The sequence below is a fragment of the Saccopteryx leptura genome, chromosome 4 (genome assembly GCF_036850995.1).
Source record: "Saccopteryx leptura isolate mSacLep1 chromosome 4, mSacLep1_pri_phased_curated, whole genome shotgun sequence".
Taxonomy (NCBI): domain Eukaryota; kingdom Metazoa; phylum Chordata; class Mammalia; order Chiroptera; family Emballonuridae; genus Saccopteryx; species Saccopteryx leptura.
Window position 1 is genome coordinate 53462836 of NC_089506.1, and position 12156 is coordinate 53474991.

Sequence of the window (12156 nt, forward strand, 5' to 3'; positions counted from 1 at the left end):
CTTTCACAAAGAGAAAAATCATCTACCACTGTCCCAACCCTCTTACTGTTTTTGTACCTCACAACTTTTAAATAGATATTTTAATGGTTTTTATAAAATTTGGGGCAGCAAGACCTCCCAAAGGGTGAAATCTTCCAATATTAGTGAAAGTGTATAAATGAGACCAACTAAAATATCATTATGAACCATGAGAAGTCTAAATTAAGAAGTATTTTAACTTGACCAGACAGTGGCGCAGTGGATAGAGTGTTGGCCTGGGATGCAGAGGCTCAAACCTGAGGTTGCCAGCTTGAGCGCTGGTTCATCCAGCTTGAACACGGACTCACAAGCTTGAGCGTGGGATCATAGACATGACCCCATGGTTGCTGGCTTGAGCCCAAGGTCGCTGTCTTGAGCAAGGGGTCACTGACTCAGCTGGAGCCCCCCAGTCAAGGCACACATGAGAATCAATCAATGAACAACTAAGGTGCTGCAATAAAGAATTAATGCTTCTTATCTCTCTCCCTTCCTGCCTGTCTGTCCCTTGCTCTCTCTCGCTAAAAAAAACCCCAAAAACTATTTTAATGATATATTATTTTCAGGGCACATATAATAAAATTTTATTTAAAAAAGCATTGGCTATTTATTAGAAGAAAAGTTTATAATTATTAAATTAACTGACTACATATAAATGGATGCTCTCAAAGTAACTCTATAAGCTTGTTCTCTGTTGGCTTGTTTGATCATTCTTCCTACACCATTCATTTCCTTAGTCATATAATTTTTATTTGCACAGCCAGGGGTTATGTAACCCTCAGCCTGGCTTTCATCCAAACACTAACAAATTTTAAATTAATAAGATTTAAACAAATAATGTTTTCCACATATAGATATTCTCATTTCAGTCTGAAACAATGCCATATTTCAATCTGAAATAATGATGGCCCATACTTAGCAAATAAACATACATGTACATCAGGTTTACATTTGGAATTAAACTTGTTCATCTAAAAAATTTGTTAATGCCAAGATACCGAAAGTATTTATTATATGTCCTTAGGCAAAGGCTATAAGAAATAATAATTCTAAAACTATGATAATTATAAATTCAGAAAATAATGATGGCTGTAGTCTCCAGTCCATATTTCTGTGGGAAAGAATAAAATTTTAAGTGTTAATCCTATTTCTAGGATCTATTTTAAAAGGTTCACAGAAGAGGCTCTAGTTAATTTAACAAATTTAGGCCCTCATAAATTCAGACTGCAATGACAATAATCTACTTTATAGCATGGACTACTTCCATACAGAATATAGTTTCACTGATGATGAGACTACCAAAAACAGCAACAAAAACCTTATTTTTAGCAAAACAGGACAATAGAAGTTTATTTCGGTAGCAATAACCATGCTGCAGGGCTCTCTGGGCGACTGCTGCCCAACTATTGTACACTTCAGCCCTCCAGTCCCTCTGCCAGAGCCCAAGGAGCAGGCAGAAGCACAGACAAAGAGAGGGGGCTGTTAGTTCCCTACAAGCTTAAAGAGAGTCTTCCAGAACCACAACTGCCTCGCCACTTACCACCAGAGGGGACCTGGAAAGTGTGTGTGCCTTCATTGTTGTCTGAGCTCTATTTTAATCTAAGGTGTTGAGGTGATTTAGCTGACTCTGACTGCAATCACATAACAGACAAAACAGTGTGTGTGTTATATAACCTCTATAATATATGTGTAAAAAAGACCCCACTATCCTAGCCTGACCAAGCAGTTGCGCAATGGCTAGAGCATGGGCCTGGAACATTAAAGACCAAGGTTCGAAACCCCAAGGTTGCAGGCTTGGGCACGGACTCACCACCTTGTGCGTGGGGTCACTGGCTTGAGCGTGGGATCATAGACATGACCCCATGTTAGCTGGCTTGAGCCCAAGGTTGCTGGTTTGAGCAAGGGGTCAACTGGCTTGGCAGAAGCCCCTCGGTCAAGGCACATATGAGAAAGCAATCAATGAACAACTAAGGTGCTGCAACGAAGAATTGATGCTTCTCACCTCTCTCCCTTCCTGTCTGTCTCTTTCTCTCTCTCTTTCTCTAAAACAAACAAACAACCTCCCCACACAAAAAACCCCACTATCCTAGAAAACTTTATCATACACCTTAAGTTGCATTTACTTCAATAACCTTATAGGCTTTATGAAGAGAAAATGCAGGAGCCTGGCATAAGGTTAAGTCCTAACAGTCATGAAATGCATTTTCCCAGATGATAAACAGTAGTTAGAATCCCAGGCTGATGTTGATTTGGAAAATAATAGCAGTGTTTAAACTTGATTTAACTGCTACTCATAACCTTTTTTCCTGAGTTTCTCACTCGGTTCTCCCATCTCAGTCCTTTTAACTATAGCAGGACTGGTCTCTTGGTACAAATGAGAGAGCAGAGATGGGGAGAGCCAGGTTCTGATGTGGTCAGTTCTTTCTCAGTACCAGTCAGAACCCTGATTTGAGGGCAAGGTACCCCACTCTGGCGTGAAAACAGTTCTAATAAAGAAATCGCTAACTTGTCGCACGTACCAAAGAAGGCACTTCACGAGCACAATCACTGTCTAGATTTTCTAAGACAGGGAGCCAAGAGCAGGAATTGGAGTTCCTAGGGATAAGCAACCCTGTCAGCGGTAAATGTAATCGAGTTGTTGGTAAGCCTGAGGTTTGTAAATTAGGGGTTACCAATCCTTAAAACACTCACAGACTCAGGCTTTAGGTGACTTCCAACAAGCTCAGAGTTTCTCTTTTGCAAGGCAGACCTTGCTTTCTAACAGTTCCTCAGGGCAAAACTTGTAAGTAAAACCATCAAATGAAGTGGTGGTAAAAACTAGTCAAGGAGGCCATTATTTTGACAGGTCTAATTTACTGACACCGTTAATAGCTAATTAACACATTAAAGTGCTGAGGCATGAACATATTTACTTAGAAGTTCTCTGAAGTATAATTTATAGTTAATTCTCTTGGAAGACATGGCAAACACTCCCACTAACAAAAACAGATGGCATATACTAAAAAAACAACCTGGCTGAAAATTATTCTCAGCTGAAGTTCAAGTGGTGTTTTTTTCAAAGGTACATGGGTTAGCAATAAATAGAAATCACTAGCTCATTCAACTGTGAAATTTTCAATTAGTAAAATAACAGTGACTTTAATGAATTACGATGGCGGAAACCTTCAAGGTGTCCCTTAAAAGTTAAGTGATTTTCTAAATGATGTGTACCTTTTCCATTTCAAACTAACAAAAATGAAAGTAGCCATTTGGGGAGACAATTTCCTAGGAGCGTATGTACTAGTATTGAAGGGAGAAAAACGTGCTTTTCTTATGCTAGTGGCTTTGCGTACTCTTTGCAAATACTTGGAAAGAAAATCTGTATGGGGGAAGTTGTGAACTTTGAATTTTAGCTTTGGTTCTTCTAGTTTCCCAGTGTGTGCCCTTGTTTATGTTCATCTTTCTGAGCCTCTGTTTTCTCCTCTGTAAAACAGGGATAACAGCTTTCAATTCACAGGACAGAACAAAATGAACAAAGTGTCTGGTGAGGGGGTAAGAAACTCACGGCAGCTTCCCTTTCATAATACTAAGATCGAGTCTAAACAGAAATTAGAGTTCGGGTCTTAACGTGGCATAACATTAGCTCTAAACATTTATCTTTTCTCAGCCTCATTCTCCTTCTAGGGAAAACCGGGGTGACAGTGATACCACCTGATAATGAGGAATCAGAGCTTTGACCTCACATAGGAAATTCAGAATAATGCTAATCTGCTTCCAAGAGGCTTGTTCTTCCATCTAAGACTAGGTGAGAGAATCAGGAGCTTTATCTCACTCTTTCTGGCTTTTCTTCTCAATCTAGACCTATGCCTGGTTTAAAGAGAGGGTTTGTCTGCTCCAGCCGGCAGCCACCACGGCCCATGGTCATGTAGCTGCCTCATGCCACTGCAAAGGCAATGTCAGGTAGTCCACATGCAGCGTGCTGTCAGCAGGACCTGCCTCAGGACCAGCATCCAGCAGATACAGCTGCCCTGGAAACACACGGCAGAGAGTGGACAAGCAGAGGGGCCCTCTTGGAGAAGTTCCACTTGTAGATGGGCGAATCAATTCCTCTCTGTATGAAAATGTAGCTGTGTCACTGAATCCCCTTACTGTTATTCTGGGAGACATAGAAAAGAGAATCTATGGTTTTGGAGTAGGCAATGACTTCTTAAGCCACAAAAGGCAGAGCCAGCAGGAAGATTCTAATCAATTTGATTGCACTACATATTTCAAAATTTTGTATGAGAAAACTCATAAATTTAAAAGACAAACAGTGGACTGAGATTACAATATAAATAACAAATCGAAGATTAACATCCATATTTAAAACAACAAATCATTTAACACCTAGCGGAAACAACAGACTCCTGTGGGCATGAGATATGGACAGGCAATTCACAAAAGAGAAAAAAAGAACAATACATGACAAAATAGTCAAAAACAGTGGTAATCAGGGAAATGCCAATTAAAATAATAACATGATAATATGTTACCCATAACATTATAGATAAAAAAACTTAGTGGTGAGCAGGGGGAGAAATAAGTACTCTCAAACACTGTTGGTAGAATATAATTTGGTAGTATAAACTGAATATTAAAATGGATATTCTACTGCCCTGACAATACAATTTCTCAGCATCTGCTCTGTAACAATACACATATATACAAAGAGATAAATATAAAGATTTTCAGTAAAGTGCTAATAAGAATGAAAAGCTGGTGGAGAAAAAGGAACCCTCATTCACTGTTGGTGGGAATGTAAAGTAGTACAACCATTATGGAAGAAAGTATGGTGGTTCCTCAAAAAACTGAAAATAGAACTACCTATGACCCAGCAATCCCTCTACTGGGTATATACCCCTAAAACTCAGAAACATTGATACGTAAAGACACATGTAGCCCCATATTCATTGCAGCATTGTTCACAGTGGCCAAGACATGGAAACAACCAAAAAGCCCTTCAATAGAAGACTGGATAAAGAAGATGTGGCACATATACACTATGGAATACTACTTACTCAGCCATAAGAAATGATGACATCGGATCATTTACAACAAAATGGTGGGATCTTGATAACATTATATGGAGTGAAATAAGTAAATCAGAAAAAAACAAGAACTACATGATTCCATACATTGGTGGGACATAAAAACGAGACTAAGAGACATGGACAAAAGTGTGGTGGTTACCAGGGGTGGGGGGAGGGGGGGCGCAGGAGGGAAGGAGGGAGAGGAGAAGGGGAGGGGGAGGGGCACAAAGAAAACTAGTTAGAGGGTGATGGAGGACAATCTGACTTTGGGTGGTGGGTATGCAACATAATTGAATGACAAGATAACCTGAACATGTTTTCTTTGAATATATGAACCCTGATTTATTGATGTCACCCCATTAAAATTAATAAAAATTTATTTATATATATAAAAAAGAATGAAAAGCTGGAAATGGTCCAATGTCCAACAATGGTAAATGGTTAAATAAACCAGTTTATCCAGACTAAAGAACATGATGCGACCATTACTTCTATATGTACGGACTGGGAAAGCTATGTTATTAATTTTAGAATGCTGCAGAATAGTAGGTAGTGTGATGTCATTTATGTTTTTAAAAGTCATTTTCTAGACACATGAGCATACATGGAAGGCTATTTTGCAAGCTGGGTTGTATAAAAATGTCACTCTTCCATTTGCTCTATTCTCAACTCCCTCTAGAGCTTAATAATTGAGGGCTATGTCCTCCTTCCTCCTGCCCCCAAATCTTAATACCATGTCCACTTTCACCTCAGACGTATAAGGTGAAAACTTCACTATTCTGCACATGATAATATCCAGGGAGCATTTATTTGTCTCTCTTCTCTCTTGTCCCTCAACTGTTCTACAGAAGGAACCATATCTATCTGGCATGCTATCCCAGGTAACAATACAGTTACAACAGAAAAATGCGCTTAGGATAGTAACTGTCAATCCCATAATCCTGAATATAAACCATAGAAACAAGAGCCTGCCTGTTCAAAGCATCTGCCTGGGTGTGAGCTCAGTAGAGCACGGGAAATTCCAACAGTAATTCTAGGGAATCGACAGTCTCCCAGCTACTTGTTTTACACAGCAGGACACAGATATGTGTGTCACTCATCTTAAACTAGACACCTCTGCCCTTATACACAGGTTCTATCAAATACCACCTTGAGCAACGGTTTGCTTTTTGTGGCAAGCACCATTTTAGGGGAAATAAATCTTGTCTTGTATTTACTCAGCTATACAAATAAAAATGTGCAGTGCACTAATGAAAAGAAAACACCACCAATTTAGAAATAATGTAAATGACTCTCCTTAAGTTTCTGCTGGGATCCATCTATGTAGTCCTGTGCAGTAAAATCCTGGTAGAAGAGCCTATAACTTGAACAGTCCTCTGACTACGTTGACATCTACCATTCTCTTGAAATTAAAAGAGTCCGTTTTCTATGTGAAGATCTATCTATATTATCTATGCTATAATGCAATGCAATATAAAGCCTATAACACAATGTAGAAAACAATTTCCAAAAGAACACCAGGAGGGAGACCCGAGAGGCACGGACACAGAACTTGTCAGTCTCCCGCAAAGATTCTACCTAGCCAGAATTCTCTACCGCTCTGCGGCACAGGCAAGAGCTATTTACTTTCCTAAAATTTGGAGGAGGCATTAACACCCAGGCTGACACGTCTGTAGAAGAATTTTTAAGGGGGGAAACGTCCTTAAGGGGGGAAATAATATTCCTTTTCTCCTGCCCACTTTTAAAAGAATTCACGAACCGGCTAAAGGGAGCTCAGAGCAAGCCCATTTCGCTTTGACAAGTCAATGATACCATTTTAATCACACTCAAGCTCTTCTGGGGAGTGGATGTAGAAGACAACCCCTCTCTGCGTGACTCTGTCCTAACAGTCCGCAAGCGAAGGGGGTCCCACAACTGTGTCCTTGACTCCCAGGACAGCAAAGTTATTTCCCTCCACTCCCGACACCCGAAAGTCACCCACCGAGCCAGGTCTGTCTGCGTGTCCACTCCCCACGCCCTCTCCCCCGCCCCGAGATCCCGCGCTCGAACAGGTGCCCATGGCGGACAGATGTCCGGGGACGGCGGATGACGGAACCGGGGGACTCAACCCCAGCTCCCTCAGACCCTAAGGGAGGAGTGGGACCCTGCCTCAGAGTTGTCTGGCCCAGGGGTCCCACCGGGGGTCGTGTAGCCCAGAGGGCGCCCCCGCCTGCTGCCCAGAAAGGAGTGAGGGGCGGGGGCCGAGGGGATGCAGACCATCCAGTGCCAGCATGGAGGGGAAGTCCTTGCAGCTGGAGACGCCCGTGGAGTCGGTAACGCACGTCTTCCACAGGTTGGCCCAAAAGGTGGCGGTGGTGATGACCGTGCCGTCGTTGGTGGATACCTTCCAGTAGTCGGTGGGCACCGTGGAAGATACCAGCAACCAGCCCGAGATCGAGACCACGAAAGCGATGATCTCCAAGGCCGTGCTCGCCATGCCGTCCGCTGCAGCGGTGCCAGAACTAGAGCTAGCGCTCGCGCTCCCACCCGGCGCCCCGGCCCCCGCGCGCAGGAACCCGGGACTCTGCCTCCGCTACGACCTCCTGCGCCCCGCCCCATCCGCCCCGTCCGCCCTGTCCGCCCCCGGTCCGGCGCCAGGGGGCGGGCATCGACCTGAGGACCAGCCCTCCGAGGCAGAGAGGGCCTTTCCGGCGCCTATAGGTTCGCTACCTAGGATCTCTCTAGTCTTGTGGCTTGGCGCCAGACGTCTGAAGGGAGCTTGCGCTCCCTTCCCCTTAACCTCTTTCCCCTTCTCTCTTCCCCCTAGTCCCCTACCCCCTATCCCCCTAGCCCCCTGCCCCCTGCCCTCTGCCCCAGCTCCTCGGAAGCCGATGAACAGCGCAGAATGGCTCTCCTGTTGGACAGACCGGCAGCGGAATGTGGACAACCTGTTGCGTCCCACCTTCCTCCTCTCTCTCCCCTCCCCAGATCCGTGGTGGGATTCAGGGATTCAGCAGGTTTCTACCGTTGGGTAGAACTGATACCTAATTTGAGTTTGACAAACCGGTTGTTAAAATAGCACTTGTAATCAGGGTTCTCACCGAGGTGCAGGCGCCTGGGCAACCGCCCAATGTAGAAATCACAAATTTACATTCCTTACTCTTTTTTAATATTCATTTGCACAACAGCATATTCTAAGTGCTCATACTAATGTTCATTCCATATATAGATAAAAATAATTTGAAGGAACTGTGCTTGTAATATTTATCTTTCATTTCCTAAAACTCATTATACTTTTGATAAAATACTACATTTTAATTCCCTCGTGTTTCTTACTTCAGTCACCTGTTTCTATTATATCAAACACAATGCTAGTCTAATTGGTCTACCTCTAAAGGAATGGGATCCTATGCCCACAGTGAAAAGATGGTTAAGGATAAATCACACAGCTGATGATGCTTGGATAAAAGTGAAGAAAATTGCAAGTTTGGACGCCAATCAAGAAGCAATATGAATCCTGACCTGTGGTGGCGCAGTGGGAAAACCATCAACCTAGAATGCTAAGGTTGCAGGTTCAAATCCCTAGGCTTGCCAGGTCAAGGCCTATATAGGAAGTAACTACTGCAAGTAGGTTCTTCCTGCTTCCCCCAATTTCTCTCTCTCCCTCTTTTTCTCTCTCCCCCCCTCTCCAAAAATCAATAAATGAAATCTAAAAAAAAGCAATGTGGAAATATCTTAAATAACAGTTTTATTGTTTTTGTCAGGTATTATTTAATATTTTTATTAATATTTTAAAACTTTCTTATAATCTGATTTTGTGTACCTCTTATTGTTCTTATTTAAGTATTAAATGCATGAAATAATAAATTACTGTTCAGTAAATATATTTTTTATACTTAAAATGGTCATTAGGGCAGAGAACCGGTTGTTAAATTATTTGAATACCACCACTGCCCAGACCTACCCATGGCAAATAGCTTGACTTTCAGAGCACCTTGTAAAAGCAGAGCAGAAGAAATCTTTTGTGTACCCTGAAAGCACACCGCCTGGGAACGCAGCCCATGGCTTGCTGAACTCTATAGGTTTTTGTGTCTTGTTTGTTTGGGTGACCCTGTTTGGCTTGTCAGGGAGGGATGATTTGTGGCAGTTCTGGCCTCGAAATAGGTCTTGATCTAAAATTCAGCAGTTCTTTATGGCTCGGTGGTATAGGGAAAGTCATTGTTAAAAGGTGCTTGGAGCCTGACCAGGCGGTGATGCAGTGGATAGAGCATCGGACTGGGATGCCGAGGACCCAGATTCAAGACCCCAAGGTCACCAGCTTGAGCGAGGGCTCATCTGGTTTGAGCAAAAGCTCATCAGCTTGGACCCAAGGTCGCTGGCTCAAGCAAGGGGTTACTCGGTCTGCTGATGGCCCGCGGTCAAGGCACATATGAGAAAGCAATCAATGAAGAACTAAGGTGTTGCAAGGTGCAACGAAAAACTAATGATTGATGCTTCTCATCTTTCCGGTCATGTTTGTCTCTCCCTGTCTATCCCTCTCTCTGACTCTCTGTCTCTGTAAAAAAAAAAAAAAGAAAAAAAAATGTGCTTGGCACAGACCTAAATTCAAGATTGCTCTGTATGGAGAGCACAAACTCCAGTGGAGACTTCACTGCAATCTCTAGCTTGAATGTTCCAGCCACAGTGCCGGCCTGCTGATACTAATGCTTTACACATAGGTCGTGCCTTTAAGCCATTTTTTCTGTAGGACCCTTCCAGCTCCCAGGTTTGGGTCTATTCTATGAATTGATGATTCTGTCACAGTGGAAACTGCTCTGTATCTTATTTTTTCCACCTCCACCTTTCAGGCCTAATTGAAGAGTCTAATTTATTCCTCATTGCTGTCTCAAGGTATACATAAAGATCAGGGTGTACTTTCCACTCCTGAGGTCACAAATCTGGACATAAATGAAAGAACAAAGACACTGGTTTTACTATGGGGTTATTATTTGTCTATTTTAAAAGTTCTTGCCGTTCTTGATATGAGTTTTCAGGATTCACTTCTTGCCAAAAGTAACCAAAGGTCTAAAACCTATAAATAAGTCCACTACAATAAAGCTAGTTGCTAACCCTCTGTTTCACAATCTTTGTGCAGGAACACTTTGGTTCTTTGTGAAGAGTTTCTCAATTCCCTTTTGTCATTATTATTATTTTTTAACCAAATGGTTACAGAATGAAATTTGAGGTAATTAGATGCTTATGGAGAAGAGAGAAGGTTGGACTACAGAACTAAGATTTGTTAGGGCCATTGAAGACTTAGGACATGCTAACACCAAACACATTATCATTTCTATTTATAGAGATAATATCCAGTTCATGCTCTAACCTTCACAGCCATAGGTTCAGTTCACGACAAGGCGTGTATTACGGTTTTGTTTTGTTTTGAGAGCCTTTTAGAAAGTTTTTCTTCATATTGAACCAAACTTATTTCTTCTTAACGTCCACCCAAATGATGCCATCTACACTGAGACAAAACAGGTAAGTCCTACTCTTTGGCTGTGTAGCAGCCCTTGGGAAGTATGTGTGCGTGTGCTTGCCTTGTGTAAATAGAAATAAGGGTGAAAACAGTTTGCCTGGTGGGATGTAGACATGGTTACACTAGTGTACTGCTCTTGGTTCCAACTTGTCCTGGTGTGTCATGTTGGGTTCACCAGTGGGTCAAACCTCAGCCTATCTAACCTCAGCCTTCTCATCTGCCTGGCTCTACAAACAGTCACCTTTCAGTATTGACTACAAAGTGTCCTCTACTCTTTTGTCTGATTTGCCTTTTTAAAGTGCTTTTATTATCTGGTTTCTTGCCCTCCAGCATATTTCCACAATTATTTCTATGCCATGCTCCTTTCTGAATGATCAACCTTTTTCTGATCCATTTTATTATTCAGAAAACACAAAAAGTCACGAACCCAGAAATTCCCTGTGGAGTTTCCGAAATTAAAAATTTCACAAATTTGTATTATGACTTTGAAGATGCAAGCGGTTCCTAATTTATCAATAGATCAGCTCTCAATCCCATTGTTTAGAATCAAAGGCATATTGTTTGTTAAAAGAAGGAACTATGAAAAATGGTTTGGTGTTTTAGATCTGCTCCCAAAAGTTATTTAACAGATAATGTGTCTCTATCTATTTTTAATTGAATTTATTTGGATGGCACTGGATAACAATTATATGTTTATTATATGTAGCTCTGTTTTTTTTAATTGAATTTATTTGGGTGACACAGGATAACAACTACATGATATATATATATATATATATATATATATATATATATATATATATATATATAACAGATTGTAGCTCTATCTGTTGTACTTAAAAAAAATCCATAAACCCAGATCACCACCGCAACATAGCTTCCAGAGGAAACAAATTCTGAATTCTAACTGAATCTCTAAGAAAGAATACCTCTTCCATCTCCACACTCTCTGCTACATCACCAGATCAAATCCTTTAAGCCTGAATCTGGGAAGGGCTCCAGTAGTGATCTTTCCAAAGCTTCAAACTTACAGCCAGGTTGGGAACCACAGCTCTAACTGTTTGAGATACACATATGTGTGTATAACCTGTTGATTTAGTAGAACAGATGGTGTATATCATAGGGAGAAAGAATATTAATCTCTTAGTTGAAAACAAACAAATAAATATTCTTTTGCTATAGAGATTGTAATACACAGTTAAAAGGAATTGAAAGTATCACAAACAACCTATATATTAAGACCTGGGTGGCAGATTAGTTCCTTTGCCAGCTCAGACAGACGAGGGTCATTATGCTTGTGGACTTGAATAATTTTCTGCTTTTATCCTTTGTTCATTCTATGAGACAGGACAACCCTAAACACTTTTTCTTCCTTGGCATGTACTGCATCTATACTATAAAGAGTATATTTTAGACCCCACAAGTACCTGTCAAAGGATGAAAAATATTAACTTTCCTTAATACCTAAAGAATATTGTGCAATGAATCAACCCTTTATTTTAGAATGTCTTTATCTAAAGCTTTTCAAAACCAGTTTAGTCATAAGAAACTTAAAGATAGTACAGACTACCACATAATTTAACATAAGAATGTACAGAA

General features: G+C 41.3%; 1 protein-coding gene across 2 annotated transcripts in view; it reads right to left on the reverse strand.

Annotated features, from left to right (window-relative positions):
* The window catches only part of CLDN10 (claudin 10), a 131327-nt gene that overhangs the window by 19109 nt on the left and 100062 nt on the right, over nucleotides 1-12156 (reverse strand). The window contains exon 1 of one of the 2 annotated variants that reach the window (XM_066383699.1): nucleotides 7320-7646. The exons of the other annotated variant lie outside the window; for it this stretch is intronic. Within the exon in view, the coding sequence (XP_066239796.1) occupies nucleotides 7320-7539 (220 nt within the window). The 5' untranslated portion in view covers nucleotides 7540-7646. Of the gene's footprint in view, nucleotides 1-7319; nucleotides 7647-12156 lie in introns of those variants that run through there. 2 annotated transcript variants of the gene reach the window in all.